Raw genomic sequence first — 19525 nt, forward strand, 5'->3', positions numbered from 1 at the left:
GCTCCCACGGGATTCAAGTGGAGGTAACCTGACCTTTTTTCACCAATAGGGCATATTATTGAACAAAAAAATAAAAATACAGTCATAAAAAAATTATTTTTTTATGAATGTATTTCTAAATATGACTGTGATTTTAAAGAAAAAAGGTTTGATTATCCCCTCCACTTCGGGAGGGGTTCAAGCTCACATGAGATTCAAGTGGAGGTAACCTGACCTCTTTTTTCACCATTATGGAAAGCATTCATTAGGGCATCTGCAATTAGGACAAGTTACCATTAGTGCTTCTGAGTGATACTAAACCGATGTTATCATGTGTTATGTTCACACACCAATCAGCACACTGTTTGCCACGCCTACCTGTCAATCAATATATATCGTTCTCGACTTTGCTCCAGACCAATAACTCCTACTATCTGTTTACTGAGCGAGCAGTGCTAGAGTGCCGTATTGGGAAACTAATTTTCTGTGTAAGTTATCCGACGTTTTTCGTCGTTCTCGTGTTGGCTTTCTTTACCTTCGCCGAAGTCAGTACTGTTGAAAGGTTGAGAGAGCACAAAATTATCTAAAGGAACAAAGAACTGTCACGATTCTCTATCCAGCCCATCCAGTGAGAGCCAAAACTGATTAAAATATTGAAACAGTATCATTCTGATAACCATAATTTGATTATATTAATTAGAGAATAGCTATCATAATGATAGTAGAATAATCATAGATGGATAAAAAGAGTGTTCATTATATTTTAACTCTGGGCTGTAACTACATTTTTTGACATCAGTATATCATAATCATAGTAACATGCAATGCAATAATTATATTTGAAAACAGCTTACCTTAATAACCAGATCTATATACCCCTTATCATCATCGCTGGAAACTGGTGTATATGGTCTTATAACTAAACTGTTATCAATTCTTGCACTTAAATAGATATGTTGGCCTAAAAACAAGCAAGGAAATAAGTAAAAAATTCTACTTTATTTTCTCATCATCAACAACAGAATATATTTTGAAAAATAAGAATTATAAGAGCAAGCTATTTTATGATAGTAGCCAAACAATGCAAGGAATCTAGAGGTTTTTGCTGCATTGGTCAAAAAAAAAAAAAAAAAAAGGAGTAGATAAGAAAATACAGATTATTTACTTCCCTCCTCATATAAGTAACTATCCCGTTGACCTTTGAATTTATTCAAACTGTCAGCGTCAACTACCCACGAAGAGCAACCTGTTCTAGTGATCAATGACTTGCTGGCTAAAAGAAAACTTCCTACAATCTAGTCTAAAGCTCTTCCCCTGTAATTTTATTTTATACTCATGACTTCTGGAATTCTCTATAATGTTGGTAAGGTAGCTAAGAATAGGAACATGTCCATGTATACTTCCATGTACACCAATGCTAGGAGTTTGGTAAATAAATTTGATGAATTTGAGGTGTTGGTCAAAACATCAAAGGCGGATATTGTTGGGATATCAGAGACGTGGTGTCACACAGATATAAGTAATGCAGAACTGGAATTTGGGGAGTACAATGTACACAGGAGGGATAGACAGGTTAGGAAGAGAGGAGGGGGTTATGCTGCTAGTTAAGAAACACAAAATCCAAGGAAGTACAGCCAGTCGACATGGCTGGACAGTTGTGTCGAATCACTTTGGTGTGACATAAGCACTGGGAAAGCAAAATTGAGAGTAAGAGTGTGTTATAAGCTTAATGACTCTGATGAGTATGTTAAGAGGAAGGGTTTGTTAAGGGGAAGCCTTGTCTGACAAATTTGATTGGATACTATGATGTGGTCACAAAGGAACTGGATACAAAGAATAATTTTGATATCATATATTTGGCTCTTAGAAAGGCTTTTGATACTGTTGCACATGGAAAACTGCTGCATAAATTGGAGCAGTGTGGCACTGGAGGCAAATTGCTGCTATGGATAAAGGGATGGTTGAGTGGGAGAAGACAGAATGGTAATCAATGGACACTGCACTCCACTAATAACATTAGTTATTAGTGGAGAGCAGTAATAACACTAGTTATTAGTGGAGTCCCCCAGTGTTCAATGTTGGGTCCATTGTTGTTATCTGTATTTATTAATGATACTAATGATGGTACATCAAACTTAATGTCAAGTTTTCAGATGATACGAAGGTTGGCAGGGTTGTTAATGGCACTAATGACAGTACGCTGCTGAGAGGTGGCAACTGAAGTTTAACATTGACAAATGAAAAGTACTGCGTATAGGAAGCAGTAACCCCAGAGTAATGTATCAACTCTGTGGTACTATGCTGACAGTGGTAGAGAATGAAAAGGACCTGGGGGTAATTGTGCAGGCAGATATGAAGTTTTCTGAGCAGTGCAGATGGTCTGCAAGAGTAGCTCATGGTGTCTTATGAATGATATGCAGGAATTTTTCTAGCAGGGATATGGAGGTGATTATCCCTTTGTATAAGGCAATGGTCAGGTCACACCTTAAGTACTATATACAGGTCTGGAGGCCTCATTTTAAGAAGGATGTAGAGCTACTGGAACGAGTACAAAGAAGGGCAACAAGATTAGTGAATGGAACAAAGGGTTGCTCTTATGAAGAAAGGCTTAAGTTTTGAAAATTACAGTGTCTGGAGACTAGGCACCTGCAAGGTGATCTGAATGAGGTGTATAAAGCCTTGAATGGTTTGAGCATGATCAATGCTGATGGGATTCTTCCTCTTGTTCAGAATAATCGCCTGAAAGGGCATAAATTCAAATTGAGGAAAGGCAGTTGTAGAATAGATGTGTGGAAGTTTGCCTTTAGCCAGTTTTTTTTTTTTTTTTTGATTTGGTAGTTGTTGGCGCATCGGCTTCTGTGGCCATATTGCACCTCCCAAGGTTTTTGCAGTACTTTGATCCAAGCCCGAGGCGGGAATCGAACCCACAACCTTTGGGTTGCCGGGCAGGTACTTTACCCACTCGGCTAGCCCGGTCGGCATGCCTTTAGCCAGTAGGTGGTTGATTGCTGGAAAAAACTTCCATCTTTTGTTGTAGAAGTTGATAGCTTAAATAGATTCATGGCAGAACTAGACAAACATTTGGAGCGAGTGGATGGGTGAAAGGAGAAGGGTTTTTTTTTTTGGCTGACTTTACAGACGAGCTGAGGCAAGAAGAATCAACATTTCATAATATCGCTGTCCAGTGATGGAACAGGTGCGGGGACTAATTGGTGTTACCTGTACAAAAAAATATGGCCCAATCATGAATGTGGCCATAAATCCACACCATACTGTCACTTTTGGAGAATGCAACAGGACCTCATGGATAACTCGAGGGTTTTCTGTTTCCCAAATGTGACAGTTGTGCATATTCACTTGTCCATTTAAGCAGAAGTGGACTTCATCACTCCAAAGGATGTTCCATGGCCAAGTGATATCCACTGTCATTTGCACCAGAAACTGGTGGGTATGTGAAATGAATATCTGCATCACCACGCTTTAGCTGCTGTAGCATGTACATCTTGTAAGGATGGTATCGCAACATCTTACTCATTACTAGTCGCCTTACAGTGGAATACGCCATGTCCACTTCACGAGAAACGGCTGGCACACTTGCACTACCACATGGAGATTGACTTGATAAATCCACGACAGCCATAGCCACATCTTCAACACGAGAAGAATCCACTCGTTTTCGACCTCTGCCTGGTTGAACACCAAGACGTCCTATTGCTTCAAATTTCGCAATCATTTCACGGACAGCACAGTCATAGGTCCACATGGGCCTTAGGTGCTTCTGATGCTGAAATTCTCTGATAGCCGCAGCTGCATTGTTGCTGTTCTCATTGTACAGCTTCGCTAATAGCGCCTTTTCCTGCAACATTGTTGGCACTGCTGCTGTAGTGCAAGCAAACATCTATTCTACTGTATGATTTTGAAGTGACTGCTTTGCTTTTATACAGTACAGTAGAGCTGAGTAGTGGCACTGTGGCAATAACTTACGATTATGCAAATAATGTAAGTTATTGTGATTATGCAAAATCGTATCAGTTATGCACCATACAGTGACAAATTTTGTAACTAATTTTTTTTTCCAATAAATGGCGAGTGCATTCTTTATTGTACCTGTTGTCCAAATTTCTCTTCAGTACAAGAAGAATGTACTTGTAACTCACTTATAACTCACTCCAGAGCCCTCTACATAGGGATACTTTAATTTTAACAATCCTATATAATAAAAAGGTTATAAAATGTATTGTTTATAGGCTGCGATCAAACCATCTTGTTTGCAGTATACAAAGGAAGAATTAGCCACAAGTATTGAAAAAAACAAATAAAGGGAATTGAAAACCATAAAGTGAAACTACCGACGATTGAATTATTGGCTGCAGTAGACATTTTCTCCCTGCCCAGACATTTAGCCTTCCCCTGAAAGCAGCAGGACATTTTATAATTACAATAGCATCTGTCAGAAACCAATTCAGGTGAACCTATTCACGGCCTGTGATCTTGTTTGCGATATACAAACAAAGAATTATTTGCAAGTAGACCATTTACATGAAACACTATCAAGAGATGGTTTGTGAGAAAATAAAGGGAACTTAACCATAAAACGAAAATGCAGACACTTGAAATAGTAGCTTTTAGTTATACTTTGTGCAGCCAGAAATATTGCCCATTTAATTATTTTGAAAATTTCACGTCTTTTGATTTTAGTGATTTATTTTCGCCATATACCAATTAACAAGTACCACACTTAGTTGATGTGATTTTTCGTGTTGTGTTTATTTGACATAAATTTATTGAATTCGTGTTTTATAAAATAAAAATTACTATTTTTCAATGGGGGAGGATTTTATTCTACCTGGGTTGAAACTCACCCCCAGTCATCCCCACTTGGATCCAACACTGTGCTAGTGTTGCAACCCACAAGTTCCAGTCAATATCTGGAAAGAGTTCTCTCAAAGGTGCTTTAATGGGAGTTTGCTGTAATTTCAAAGGTTAATATTTCCTGAAATAATTTAAAGACTATTAAACATAACATTTTAACAAATATAAAAGCACCTTACCGACTGGCAAGCCTAATATATGAGCAGGAGTTGGAAGCGAAAAACGGAATCTCCTAGCGTCGTGACTGATAATCTATATGAATTCAAAACATTTATAGCTGTAATGTAAGTTAAGAACTAATGTGATTATGTTAAAATTTGTAAAATTAACTGAAAGGATCAGGCAGAAAAGATGTTGTGCCAAAAATGTTGAAATTCATTTTCTGAATTGAAAATGCTACATGTACCATCAATAGTGTCATGTAAAAAAGGTTAAGTACCTTGATAGCATTTAAATAATGCTGAGGAACATTCCATCATTTCTGATGAAACTGGCAATGGCCTATACAACATCTTAAACTAAAAAGATCAGTTTCAACATTTTTGGCCCTCTCATCCTTTCTAGCAGAGAAAATTTAAATTGCTGTCAATATTTTAAGAGAGCATTAGCATTAGCAAAGGCATATGATGCAAGAAAGCAAGCTTATATAGCATATAGAGTGCTATATAAGCTTATATAGAGTTCTGCTGAATGCATACTGTAGCTAGGATCTACATGGAATGACTACAGTAGTAATACAGCAGAGAGAGAGAGAGAAGCCAATTATTAGTGGATATAGTTGTCTTTTGTATTCTCTAAAATAACATTTGTCCTTGTTTTAAATAAAAAAATAGCACTTGCTTTAATTTATTGTTTAAGAAATTTACTAATCTATCCATATTTGTGTTTTGACTATCAATGTCACATTCAATCTATAGTCCCAGATTTTCATTTCATGTCAGATCTTGGCAGCTGAAAATTTTAAATGTATAAGTAGTCTAAGCAACATGCATCATGAAAACTAAGAAAACTCTTAATACAGCTTTCTCTTCATACACATATTGAACAATCTGATGACATTCACACAAAAGCGAAACATTAGGATTCTTGGTTCCTTTGTGCTTTTTTATTTTATTATGGTTTTAAGTTTTAGTGACAAACCACTGAAGAAAATATACTTTCTATGGCGATTCACAGTTCTTAATCATTTAAAATTAAAATTTTTGTTTTTTAATATTTTTTCCATGTAATTCATTCTCACTTTTTACACTTTAACTAAGCAGTCAGGAGGTAAGTTCAGTTTCTTAAAACCTATGCTACAAATCTATGTTGGACTGAATTACTTGTGAAAGATAAATTTTTTTTTAATTGTACCTGTTTTTAATTGGATTTTAAGTGCATATTGTTAAAAATTCAGGTCTGAAACTGAAAATTAATTAAATAAATAACATAAGCACATAATTGAAAAATAACAAACTTGACTAAGAATTAAAGGAAATATAAATTTATTGGAAAACTGGAACACACCCAATTATTGCAACATTTCCTGAAAATATAAAGTATACAGCAAAACCTCAATATACTGCAGTTTCAGACACAATGAAATTGTGATAATGTCCCCAAGATGGACAAAAAATGCAGTTTACAGCAAAATATGAATTTCACAGCAGACACTAGCAGAAGCAGACTCTATACCTCAGAGAGCAGAACCAGATACTACAATGGTTTCCAAAGTGAAGTCTACTGAGTTAAGTATTCTCTTCTGCAGGATATTCCTTCAATTATGCATTTAAATTTCTAATCATTTAAAAATGATTAAAACAGTAGTTATACAAGAGTAATTAGTGTAGATGTTCAGCTTCACCAGTCTCAGTTCAATTATCGCTTGCAATAAAATAATACATCAATGAAATGCTAATTGCACACAGGAAACTTGCAAAATTAAACATTTTACTCTGAGAGGGGAATCAACTACCATGTCAGTTGCATTATACCGATTTATAAATTTTTGTAAAAAACAACAAACTTTTCAAGGATGAAATAAGGATTAGCATAGGCACATGATGCAAGAAAGCAAACTTATAAAGTATCAGCCAAAAAAAAACACTTCTCATTTCGCTCCAAATGTTTGTCAAGTTCTGCCTTGAATCTATTTAGGCTATCAACTTCTACGACAGATGGAAGTTTGTTCCACTAATCAACCACCCACTGGCTAAAGGCAAACTTCTGCACATCTATCCTACAACCGTCTTTCCTCGATTTGAATTTATGCCCTCTCAGGCGATTATTCTGAGCAAGAGGAAGAATCCCATCCGCATTGAGCATGATATACAGGAATTTTTCTAGCAGGGATAAGGAGGTGATTATTCCCTTCTTGTTCCCACACCTTGAGTACTGTATACAGGTCTGGAGGCCTCATTTCAAGAAGGATGTAGAGCTGCTGGAACGAGTACAGAGAAGGGCAACAAGATTAGTGAATGGAACAAAGGGTTGCTTTTACGAAGAAAGGCTTAAGTTTTGCAAATTACAGTGTCTGGAGACTAGGCACCGGCAAGGTGATCTGATAGAGGTGTATAAAGCCTTGAATGGTTTGAGCATGCTCAATGCCGATAGGATTGTTCCTCTTGCTCAGAATAATCACCTGAGAGGGCACAAATTCAGATTGAGGAAAGACACGTGTAGGGTTGGTTGGTTGTTGTTGGGTTTTTTTGGCGCAAATGCAACTTTGGCCATATTGCGCCTATCTATTAATGTTTATGTGACAAGGAAGTTTATATTTCTTAAATATGATTTATATCTGGTCAAAATATCCTATTAATTTTAAATAAGTGAATATATTTTCAATGTTGGAGTTATCGCCTAGGATTTGTGATAAGGTCAGAGAATCTTGGAAATTTATAGGGAGATGACACGTGTAGGATAGATGTGCGGAAATTTGCCTTTAGCCAGCGGGTAGTTGGTTGGTGGAACAGACTTCCATCCCTTGTTGTGGAAGATGATAGCCTAAATAAATTTAAGGCTCAGCTGGACAGGTATTTCGAACGAACGGAGGGGTGAAGTGTTTTTTTTTTTTTTTTTTGGCTGATGCTGCATAAGCTTGATTTCTTGCATCATATGCCTCTACTAATGCTAATGATAGCATCAGCAAATATTCTTGCACCCTTTCTATTTAAGTGTATCTCATCCCTGTAGAAGTCGTCTGTCCTGTTAACAAGTACAGACCAAGCTGAAAAAAATTCTACCCCTTGAGCCTTGCACAATCTTTCCAGGGCCATATTGATCGGCAAGGCTCTCATCATATACTCCCTCCTATCCTGTCTGGGCAGAATTGCAGACACTTTCAAATTGAACCTTAATTCATGGCTTTTTTTCAACAGTGACCTGTACTTGTTAAGTAATTCCACTAGTCTCCTACTCTTAATATCATTAGTGCCAACATGTACAACAATGTCACCTTTTGTCCCCTTAAAAGATGATATCTGCTTTACAACATCATCAACCTTTGCCCCTGTAGATATATCCTGGTCCTGTTCCACCTATCCTTTTTACATACCATGTTCACCATTTCCCTGACAATAGCCAGCTACAACTACCAGTTGTAGGTGTATTTTTAAATAATTCTTCAGATCTCCTACTCTTAATAGCATTAGTATCAATGTGTGCAACAATATCACCTTTTGCACCCATAAAAAATGACAGCTGCTGCAGTGTAAAGTATGAGTACTAATTAAACTTTTGCCCCCGGCACACTGTGGTCACATAAAACTTATAACAGCAGATTCAACAACACTTAACCTGGCAATGGCAGTGGCATATTCTCAGTGAACTAAGTGCATGTTAATTGCTAGTTCAAGATTAACAAGTCTACTATGGCTGGCTCATCAGCAGTCAAACAACCAACCAAAAGTCACGTGTGGTCAACACCTGTGGTAAGCATCATATGTCTCACCTTGTAACACAGCATTCGACACAGCACAGCGGCCCAGCTAACCACCCAGTACAATAAGAATGGCAAGACCAACATCCTCATGGACTATGCACCAGAAATTATGAGGGGTTTCCAAAAAGTAAGGTAACATATTTATTTTCTTAATAATGGTGAAAGGGAATGAGACGAAACGCGGTGGACAGATAGACCCATTAATAAGTTCAAAAAGACTGCCAGTGCAGTGTTGCAGTACTGTCGTCTCACAGTAGGTTCCAGTTGCAATATGGCAGCTACCATGCGAGTATGGTCCAAAATAGGTGTTTGTGAAGTTTATTCGCTTTTTGCAAGCAAAAGGGTCTTCACCAAGTGACATTCGCCATGAACTGGTTGCTGTGTATAGCGAAAAGGTGATGACAAAGAAGCAGGTGTGTTTTTGGTGCAATGAATTTAAAGCGGGCCACGTTGACATTGAAGATCAACATCATGGCCACAGTGTTCTGGAATCACCAAGGCGGTCTTGTTGGTGGATTTCTTGCCGAAGGGAAGAACAATCAATGGACAACTTTACTGTGCAACGTTAGAAAAACTGAAAGCCAACATTCAACACAAACGACCAGGACTCCTGACAAGCAGACAAGCAGTGTGATTTTGTTGCACAACAATCCAACTCCACACACTGCCCACAGCACTCATCAGTGGTTGCGCCATAGTCATTGGGAAACTCTGTCACATTCCCCTACAGCCCAGACTTAGTGCCTTCAGACTTCCATTTGTTCAGGCCTCTGAAAAAACACCTTTCGGGAAAGTATTTCACCACGGATGAGGAAGTTCATCAGGCAGTGCAATGTTGGTTACTTGTGGGCATGGACTTCTTCAGTACTAGTATTGATAAACTGATCCATCATTGGGACAAGTGCATCAATAACACTGGAGACTTTGTGGAGAAGTAGTGCATGTTCACTTATTTGTTGGTCTGTAATTTCAACTTCATATTATTAAACATCATAGAGAGGAAAAATGCGTTATCTTACTTTTCGGAAACCCCCTCGTAGTTCATATAAGTTATGGCAGTCAACAGCCATTAGGTACCACTGCTCACTGCAAGACACAAGAAACTGCACCTTTCATGGGCACATCTGCACCAACACTGGACCACTGACATGTGGAAATCTGTTACCTGGTATGATGAATCCTGTTTCTAACTCTAGCATGCTGATGGGCATATTTGCATTTCTCAAAATGCAAAATGGAGCCATGGCATCGGGATGCACTGTTGGTATTCGACAGGCTGGTAGTGGTGGTGTTATCATTTGGGATTGTTTTCATGGCACGCCCTACGACCTCTAATCACCATTAATCGAAGGCTCAATGGGAACACCTACCTTTCTATTGTCAATGGCCAAGTACACCCATTCATGATCCCGGTGTATCCAAACAACTCCAGCATCTAACAAGATAATGCACCATGCCATAAGGCCCAGAAGGTTGCTAACTAGTTTCAAGAACATGACAATGACTTCTCTTGAATATGTGTTTGGGACCTACTGGAAAACGATTCAGTAGGTATTATTGAACATACTGTGCAATGTATTACAGGCAAAAGGTGGCCCTATGAAGCATTACATAGGTGTTGCTAATGCAAAGCCAACTCAGTGTGTGTGTGTGTGTGTGTGTGTGTGTGTGTGTGTGTGTGTGTGTGTGTGTGTGTGTGTGTGTGTGTGTGTGTAAACTTGAAAATGGAAGTAACAGTTTTATGTTTACAATGATTTTTAGCAAAATTAATAATGCCAACTAGAATTTTAACATTTTTTAAAAACATTTTAAAAAATACAAAAATGTTGTATTTTTTATACCTTATTTTCAATAAACTATAAAAAATACAACTTCTTTGAATTTTTCATTACAAACTACATTTAATTATTTTAATTCACTAATAAAGGTCACACACTGGCATATTCAAGCAGAATTCAGAAAACTAAAAACTTTTTTCTGAAATAGGGAATAAAATTAGTCTGTCAGACCCCACATCACTTTTTTACAATTGATGGAACCATCCTGCTGGGTTAAGAAAGCACTGTTTTTTTAATGTAAAATTTTCATATAATAGCCATGTAAATTTGTTATCACAATATGTATCAACCACCATTTCTTCTAGTACTTTCTGGAATTACATTCTACATACTGCAGGACTGACACTGAATAACACATTGCTTTGGAAAGCTACTATAAAGTTATTGTGATCTTACATGGATTTGCCAATGCAACACTGAATGAAGCACAGTTTTTATATAATATTTTCAAAAAATATCCACACTTTTTTATGACTGTGCTCTAAAAATACCATTTCAGTGCTAAAGATCCTAATAATATTACAGTAGTTCATAAACAGTGTAATATACACAAGTTGTCATATAACAATAATAATTAAAATATAGCTTACCTCTCTTTCTATAAGGGATACACTATATTTTACATCTGGATTCTCTAAAAGCTTAGGAGGTTTGCTTTTCAAATTTAGTACTAGCCTGATTATAGCTGCTGTTACAATCACTACACTAATCCCCACTAATACAGGAAAAGTCTGTTAAGATAAATCATAATATTTCATTAGTATCAAAAACATTTTATAATTATATATTGCTAAAGAATAACAAAATGCAATTCAGGTTATTTTATTAATCTCAACTCCGTAACTGAGAAAAAAAGATGCCTCTGTACTGCAAGGCATTAGAGACTACAACTGACAAAGTGATACTAATTAGTTTTACTACTGTATTAAATAAATGATTTGCAAACTACACATTGAGGGCAACACATGTTGCCGTTACTATATTAAGTTGTGTCACTCTCCATATACAGAGTAACTAATGGACTTCATTTAAAAATCAATTTCAGATTTTTAATATGCTAGTTCCACAGGGCCTCTACAACCCACAAAAGTATAAGTTTAATAACAGGAAAAGCAGTCATCTAGCAAATGAAAAAATGCTGCTATCAATATCTATAAAGTTAAAATCTCTCATGATGACATTCCCATTTACTGTCTATCCCAATCTATTTGTCAAGTCCTTTGGCCTTTCCCAGTGGTCATGGGTGCCCACAGTAAGGGGAAAGGAGGAGGGGGAGCACTTGTCCCCTGGAATTTGCAATTTTAATATAATTCATATAATATTTTTTCTCACAAGAGGTCTGGCAATTTTTTTTTAAATTGCCAGACCTCTTGTGAGAAAATTATTCAAACTTTATTTAAAAAAATTAAAAAAATTATTTAAATTTCATTTCAGAATTGTGGCATATTTTTTTTATTTCAAATTTTGCAAAATAGCAACTTTTAAAAATTTTGTATATAGCACTGCATAGCAGCTTTGTGGCCCTGCTCTTAGCCGTTTCTATACTTTTTAGTTTTTTTTTTTCACAGTGCCACTATATTTTGTGTTCCCCCCCTCCCCAAGAAAAATCTCTGTGGGCCCATGCCAGTGGTTATGTCACACCAGACTAAGTCAATATTACACTACTATAAACCTCTATATTGCCTCTATAACCAACATTACTCTATCTACTGGTTGTACTGTTTTAGAATCTAAGTTATTAACCAAAAGCATAACTCCTCTTCCTCTCCAGTCATGTCTGCTCTTTTGTATGCATTGTAAATCACCATATTAAAATTGTGCTTCCCCAGTATTAAGGGTGGCATCATGTTTCTGAAATTTCTATAATGTCAGCATTTACCCAAAACTTTTTAAGTTCTTCAAATTTATTTACTACACTCCTAACATTAGTGTATAGGCAAGTAGAAGGAAATTTTCTGAGGACTGTACTTAGTTATGATATGCATCAAGTCCCTCACCAGTATTTTAGCACAGTCAGCTCCACTGGCAATGAAATGCAGGCACAGGAAATTGTAATTTCAACAACACTTAATAGTTTCATGAAACACTACACTACCAGGTGAATGCATGCCTTCTTTTAACTTCAAATTTGAAATGAAAATTTTATTAACTTATTTCCTTATTCCTAAACTAATTGAATGTAATTCTCATTAAGAAAAGTTGGTCAGTGAAAATAGGATATAAGCATAAAACAGGCATCTCACAAGCAGCCACATCCGTAGCCTTCTCCTTCAGTAAATCCAGGCTCCTGGACTCTCACTTCGACATAGAGTTTGACATTAAAATGTATTAGAAAAAGTAGTGATTCTTGGAAAAGTGTATCTTATTGCTCCCATTATAACTACTGATCCTGGAATGGAAGTGATATCAAGCCCTTTATTGCCACTTTTATTGCTATCAGAAAACATAGAACTGAGTTTTCAACACTGAAGTGTAATTACTTTGTTATGCATTTCAAAAATCTTCTGAATTTGTTTCTTGCAATTCATGGCAAGAGTACTAATTTCATAAGCTAACCTCAGACATGTTACCCAAACAATTGGATGAGATCTACAGCAAAATTTTCCATCACAGCAGTCTTGTCACAAGTATAGATTAGTGAAAGCCAATGAAAGACAGTATAAACTACATTATGTGACCAATTATAGTTAATTACTTTCTATATTTCTTTCTTACTTTCTTAATATTGCAAGGAAAATAATGGAGTGTCTGGTTAAAGAAGTAATGCAAGATCATCTAGCCAGGAATGCAATTAAACAGCAGTCACAGCATGGATTTGTTAAGGGACAATTTTGTCTGATCAATCTGACAAGATATTATTATACCAAGGAACTGGATGAAAAAAAAGTATTTCAATATCATATACTTTGATCTTAGGAAAGATTTTGAAACTGTTGCACATAAAAGACTGCTGAACAAACTGGAGCACTGTGGTATTAAGGCAAATTAATGTTTTGGATAAACAAATAGTAGATTAGGAGAAGACAGAGAATGGTTATTAATGGACACTGCTCTTTGTGGACTGATGTTATTAGTGGAGTCTGCAGTTCAATGCTGGGCCTTTGTTGTTTTATATATTTATTAATGATACTGATGAAGGTATATCAGGCTTAATATCTAACTATGCAGATGATACAAAGGTTAGCAGAGTGGTTAACAACAGTAATCAGGGTAAGTTATTGCAAAAAATCTAAAAAAAATTAGGCAGATGGGCTAAGAAAAGGCAGTTTAAGTTCGAAAAATGCAAGGTGTTGCATATGCACAGCAGTAATCACTGATTAATGTGCCAACTGTGTGGTGCTATATCAGGATAGTGGAAAATGAAAAAGAACTAGGGGTAATTGTGCTGCCGAATATGAAGTTCTCTGAGCAATGTAGACAGTTCTTTAGTTTTGATAAGAATGTCCTTTACTCGAATTTGCTGCCTAATCCACGAGTTTCTTTTCTTATCCAACAGTGTGATTCCTAATATAAACCGTTCCATTCTTCACCGTGTATTTTTCAGCTTCTCTTCCATTCTTTTGGCAAGTGCCCAAGTTTCACTTCCATAAGTCATGGTAGGGAGTATATATTGGTTCATTATTTTACGTTTCAGACAAATTGGGATATTACTGATCAGTATGTGACTATATTTCCTGAACGCTATCCATCCAAATTTATTCTTCTCTTCACTTCCAGCCATTTATCATTATTACAGCTAACGACTTTACCAAGATAAGTATATGAATCCACATTTTCAATTTCTGGTCCTTCAATGATTATATCCCTTTCTGTGGCATACTTGTTCATCATTTCTTTTGTTTCAGCCATATTCATCTTTAGTCAGAAATCCTTACTATTTCTGAATAACTGATTAAGATTTTCCTCTAATTCTTCAGGATGATGGCTTATGATCACAATGTCATCTGCAAATCATAAATGGTTTAGGTACTCTCCAACCATATTTTTAAACCATGCATAAAAATGTTTTTTTAACAACCAACGATTACTTTTCTACAGTAAAATGGATAGCCATGGTTACAAATTATTTCTTAAGTGCATCTGTTAAACACCTAAAAAAAAAAAGTAATAAAAATGAAAAGATTGCCAAAAACCAATAACAATCAATGGGGATAAGCGACTTTAACTACTAATTACTTAGCATTTGTTATAACTACTCATTTTCATGTGGAGAAAATAGCTAATTAACACATTATATTATCCACAAAAGATTTAATACGAAATAAAAAGAACTATAAAGAAATTAATACCGTATATCATATTCTTTCTCTCTGTGGGTAAATTGATGATAAAACACAAAGCAACTAAATTAATTAATTCCTACATCTATTAAACAGCACAGAATTAGAAAGGTAACCCAAAATACCTTCAAAAATAATATCAAATAGTATAAATAATAAATATTATACTATTTCAGAAATATTTCTAGACCAAGATTTCATAAAACTCAATTCTACGAATTTCCTCTTGACAATTTTGCATCCTTTTACCTGATAGGCAAAAATGGAGGCACTAAATTTGTTTTAAATTAGTCTTTTTTTTTTATTGCTAAAGAGAAAAATATTTGTCCCCTTATAAGCTTTTGTCCCCACAAGAAGCAAAAAGAGTAATACAAATGGCTTTCCCAATCTCCCTTAGCAATTTATCTCACTCTTAACATTACATACAAAACACAATTATTACTTCAGAGAAAAATGAATATGATAAAGTTGATCAAAAATACCAAAATGACAGAAAATGGAAAAATACCACTGTTTTACTGCCAGTATGTTAGATATTTTCCAATATATAATAAAATCCAGCTGATGCTATTGTTGCCAATTTCAATGGTATTTAGTCTATATTTAGCATGAGATGGAAAACCAGCACATTGTTTCAATGTATTTTATTCACTGGTGAAACAGGTGATATTTATATTTTATTTTCAGTCCTTCATTCAGGACTGAACAAAAAGAACATTGTCATTCAGAAAGCGTCTGATGATGGTTTCAGCCAAGCTCCCAAAATGTTACCTAACTGTATCGTAACTTTTAAAAAATTCATGTGGTGTAACAGTAGTTATTTACAGAGAAAAATTTTGGAAAATCACCACATAACATCCTTTCCTAATGATTCATGGTAGCAACCCAAACAGGTTCATCAAAAGTTATGTAATTCGCATTCAAAGACCAATGTGGTTCATCCTCTTCCTTATACTGTTAACATAAGCAAAGAATTCTTTGCTAAATTTCTTCACAGTCTTAGCAAATGCCTTCTTGTAATCTGTTTTGGCCTGCTTAAAGCTGTTACTAATTTTATTGTACACTAGTTTATACTTAATTATAGGTATCTAATTCCCCTGATAATTTATAATACAATACATTTTTCTTCTCTGCCACTATCACTTAATCAGATCAACATTACTGCTTTCTGCTGTTGCCTCTAACATGCTGGTGTAGAAAATAGTCATCCAATAAATTCAGATGCTACTGTGTGAGCTACCAACCCAAAGGTTGGTAACTTTGTTGGTCAATATCTAGAAATTTACATTTCTCAATAATAAGACATTCTGATTTACTTGCCTACTATATTTGTCTATATAACTGATCTAAGGAATGCAGTCTAGGCATCTGTGCAAAGACCTAAGTTGCTGTTTAAGTGGCCAGATTTTTCTGTATCTGAAACCAGAACACCTCACTATTATGTGGACACATTAAAATGAAATATCCAATTCTGAATTAAAAATCAAGACCCAAAAAGTTGAAAATCAAAAAATTTTAAAAAAAGAAACTTTGCAACTTTGTTTTCTGATAGTGAAAACTCCCGTCTTAACTGAAGAGAACTAGCCTATCTGGAGGACAGTTGTAATTATTGGATTATAGTAAGTTTAGCATTTGCAATTGTTAATATCAGAACATCTGCCATGAGCATTACAAAATTTCTTTCGCAAATATCGAATACTTAATGTTCACCTTTTAGTTTTATTTTTTTTTCAATAAAACAGAACTCGAAGTAAATCAATGATGAATTTATACTGCTTTTCTAGAGATATAAATGATAATTTAGGGCTCCTTTAAATTATTTCTACCTCTCACGCTAAAGTTAAAAAAACAGCCAATTGATTAATGGATACTGAGCTGTGGCACAGAATAACTGACAAAATTCATTAGTTAGATTTCCTTTAGTTCTATTTAAGTTATTCATAGTAAAACCATATTTTATTGTATACCTATAGGTAATAAAGATTTTATAAATCCAAATAAAAAGTACAAGTGCCATCAAAAAGTAATAAATGCTGTCTGAAATATTATTCTGCATTGCTGGGCAGCAATGAAGATTTTTATTATTTGAGTTTTGCTGTATTACAATGTAATACAGCAAAACCAATAAAAATGTGATGTTTTACTTAGCCTGTTGGAATAGAGGGCTAAATGCTCTAAAACCTGTATATATGGTCACTTTAAGGCTCTAAAAGAGGTTGAGTAAACTAAACACTAATGGTATCTTTACATACACACAACACAAGCTATAGAATGGATGCATGAAAATTTGCCTTTGTTAGTTTTGCGAAGGCAAGATATTTGAATAAATTTATTTAGCCAATGCTAATTTTGACCCCCATCCCCCAGTGCAAATCATGGCTAATGCTACTAGACACAATAACATCAAATTTATGGCATTAGTGATCATAATGATGATTTACCCACAGATTTGTTTATTAGTAAATTAAACTAGAAGGAGAATTTTTAAAAAAAGCAACATCCTTTCAAAGCAATTTGAAGTAATTTCTATACTCTAACTGCCAATTACAGCAATGTTACTTGGCTGTGGTCTGCAATCATTCAACAGGGCCTCTGCATTGTTCAAAGGTCAGTAAATTGATTCTACTTCTTAAAAAATAGAAAGCTATAATTTTATTTTATTTTTATAACAAGTATGTTTCGATCTTTACCTATTCAAGCCCATGGTAATACCGACTATGGTGGATGATAAAGCAACTCATTCATGTACAGGGCTATACCATTGGTTGCACAATCATAACTCATGTTTACTCAGCAATACCACATTCTATAGAGATCTGGACAACCACATCTCTGTCCTGCGATTTACACTAAGGAATGCTGGCTGTTGAAATGTGCAAATGGAAATTTCAGCTACAACCTGCATTGCAACCTGCACCCATAATAAGGCAGAAACCTCAAAATGCCTGCTGGCCAATATAAATTATTAACAAGTATTCTCCAGTTACTGTGGTCTCAGAAGTTGTGTCCCAGAATCCAACTCCTGGGACAACACTGAAATTTTATTTGCCTATACAAATGTTGGAATAACATAACTACTAGATGCAGCCCTTCATAAATTTGCTGTGAACAAAAAGTATAGTAAAAGTATGCTCCTAAGAGGTCCCACCATCAAGTCCATAAAAACATAAGTGAACCACCACCTACATAGTCTTACTGAGGTATTACTAATGGTACTACACTCAGGGTACTGGAGAATGAAAACAACCTTGGGGTAATCATGCAGTCAGATTTGAAGTTCTCTGAGCAATGCAGACAGGCTGCCAGGCCAGCTCATGTAGTTTTGTCAGTGATAAACAGGAAGCCAGAAAGTGGTAATCAATGGACACTGCTCTCCTTGGTCCAATGTTATTAGTGGCCACCAAACAATGGGTTCAGTGTTGGACCCATTGTTATTTTCTATATTACCAGAATAATGTACCAATCGTGTAATACTACACTCAAGATAGTGGAGAATAAAAAACACCTGGGGGTAATTGTGCAGTCAGATAGGAAGTTTTCAGAGCAGTGCAGACAGGCTCCCAGAACAGCTCATGGGATCTTGTCAATGATATACAAGAACTTTGTTAGCAGAGATGAGGAGGTGATTATCCCTCTGTATAAGGCAATGGTCAGGCCACACCTTGAGTACTGCATACAGGTCTGGAGGCCTCATTTTAGGAACGATGTAGAGATGCTGAAACGAGTACAGAGAAGGGCAACAAGACTGGTGAGGGGAACAATGGGGTGCTTCTATGTAGAAAGGGTTCAGTTCTGAAAACTGCAGCATCTGGAGATTAGACACCTGTGAGGTGATTTGATTGAGGTAGGGACGTATCAGGGGTGGGCAGAGGAGGCATATGCCCCTCATTAACCAAAAATTTTAAATGAAAGAAAAAGAATGCAGGAGGCATTCTAAAAAAAAAAATCAAAAGCCTGGTTGCCATGCCCCCCTTATGATGATACCTGGATACGCCACTGGATTGAGATGTTTAAGGATTTTAATGGTTTGAGCAAGCTGCTGATGGGATTCATCCTCTTGCTCAGACCACACGAAGGACACAAATTCAAATTGAGATAGGAAGGTTGCAGAATAAATGTGCAGAAGTTTGCCAATAGCCAGAGAGTGATTGATTGCTGGAACAAACTTGCATCTGTCATGGAAGTTTACAGCTTATATAAATTCAAGGAAGAACTAGACAAACTATTAGAGGGTATGAATAGGTGAAATGGAGTGTCGTTTTTTTTGGTTTTTTTTTTTTTTTTTCCTGCTGATGCTGTATAAGCTTGCTTTCTTGCATCGTATGCCATTACAAATAAAATCAACCCTAATTTTCATTATTCGTGACTGCCTGCGTGCTGTCCCTCATCCAAGGGCAATTTGCCTGAGATAGGCTTTTCCTAAGTTTCAAAACTTGACGAAGCGACAGAAATCCACTTGAAACTTTTTGCATTAAATTTGGTGCATACTGTCACCACTTCACTGTAGACACTCTTGGCTCAAGCCTATTCCGGATACTAACATACCAACGCATTGGAAAAATGCATACCAGCTTATCTTTATAAGTATAATCTTTTCTTATCTTAGTTTATTTTGCGAAACACTGATATAAATCACG

At 35.9% G+C, this 19525-nt stretch overlaps 1 protein-coding gene across 1 annotated transcript in view; it reads right to left on the reverse strand.

Moving 5' to 3' along the window:
* LOC150077497 (NADH-cytochrome b5 reductase 3-like) overlaps positions 1–19525 on the reverse strand; it is a 63287-nt gene that overhangs the window by 43564 nt on the left and 198 nt on the right. The window contains exons 2-4 of the mRNA XM_090386822.1: positions 11199–11339; positions 5031–5103; positions 834–940 (exon numbers count right to left, since the gene is read on the reverse strand). Of these exons, the coding sequence (XP_090242948.1) occupies positions 834–940; positions 5031–5103; positions 11199–11339 (321 nt within the window). The remainder of the gene's footprint in view (positions 1–833; positions 941–5030; positions 5104–11198; positions 11340–19525) is intronic.

Source organism: Mastigoproctus giganteus, chromosome 12 (genome assembly GCF_048544385.1).
Source record: "Mastigoproctus giganteus isolate SK-2022 chromosome 12, ASM4854438v1, whole genome shotgun sequence".
Lineage (NCBI taxonomy): Eukaryota > Metazoa > Arthropoda > Arachnida > Uropygi > Thelyphonidae > Mastigoproctus > Mastigoproctus giganteus.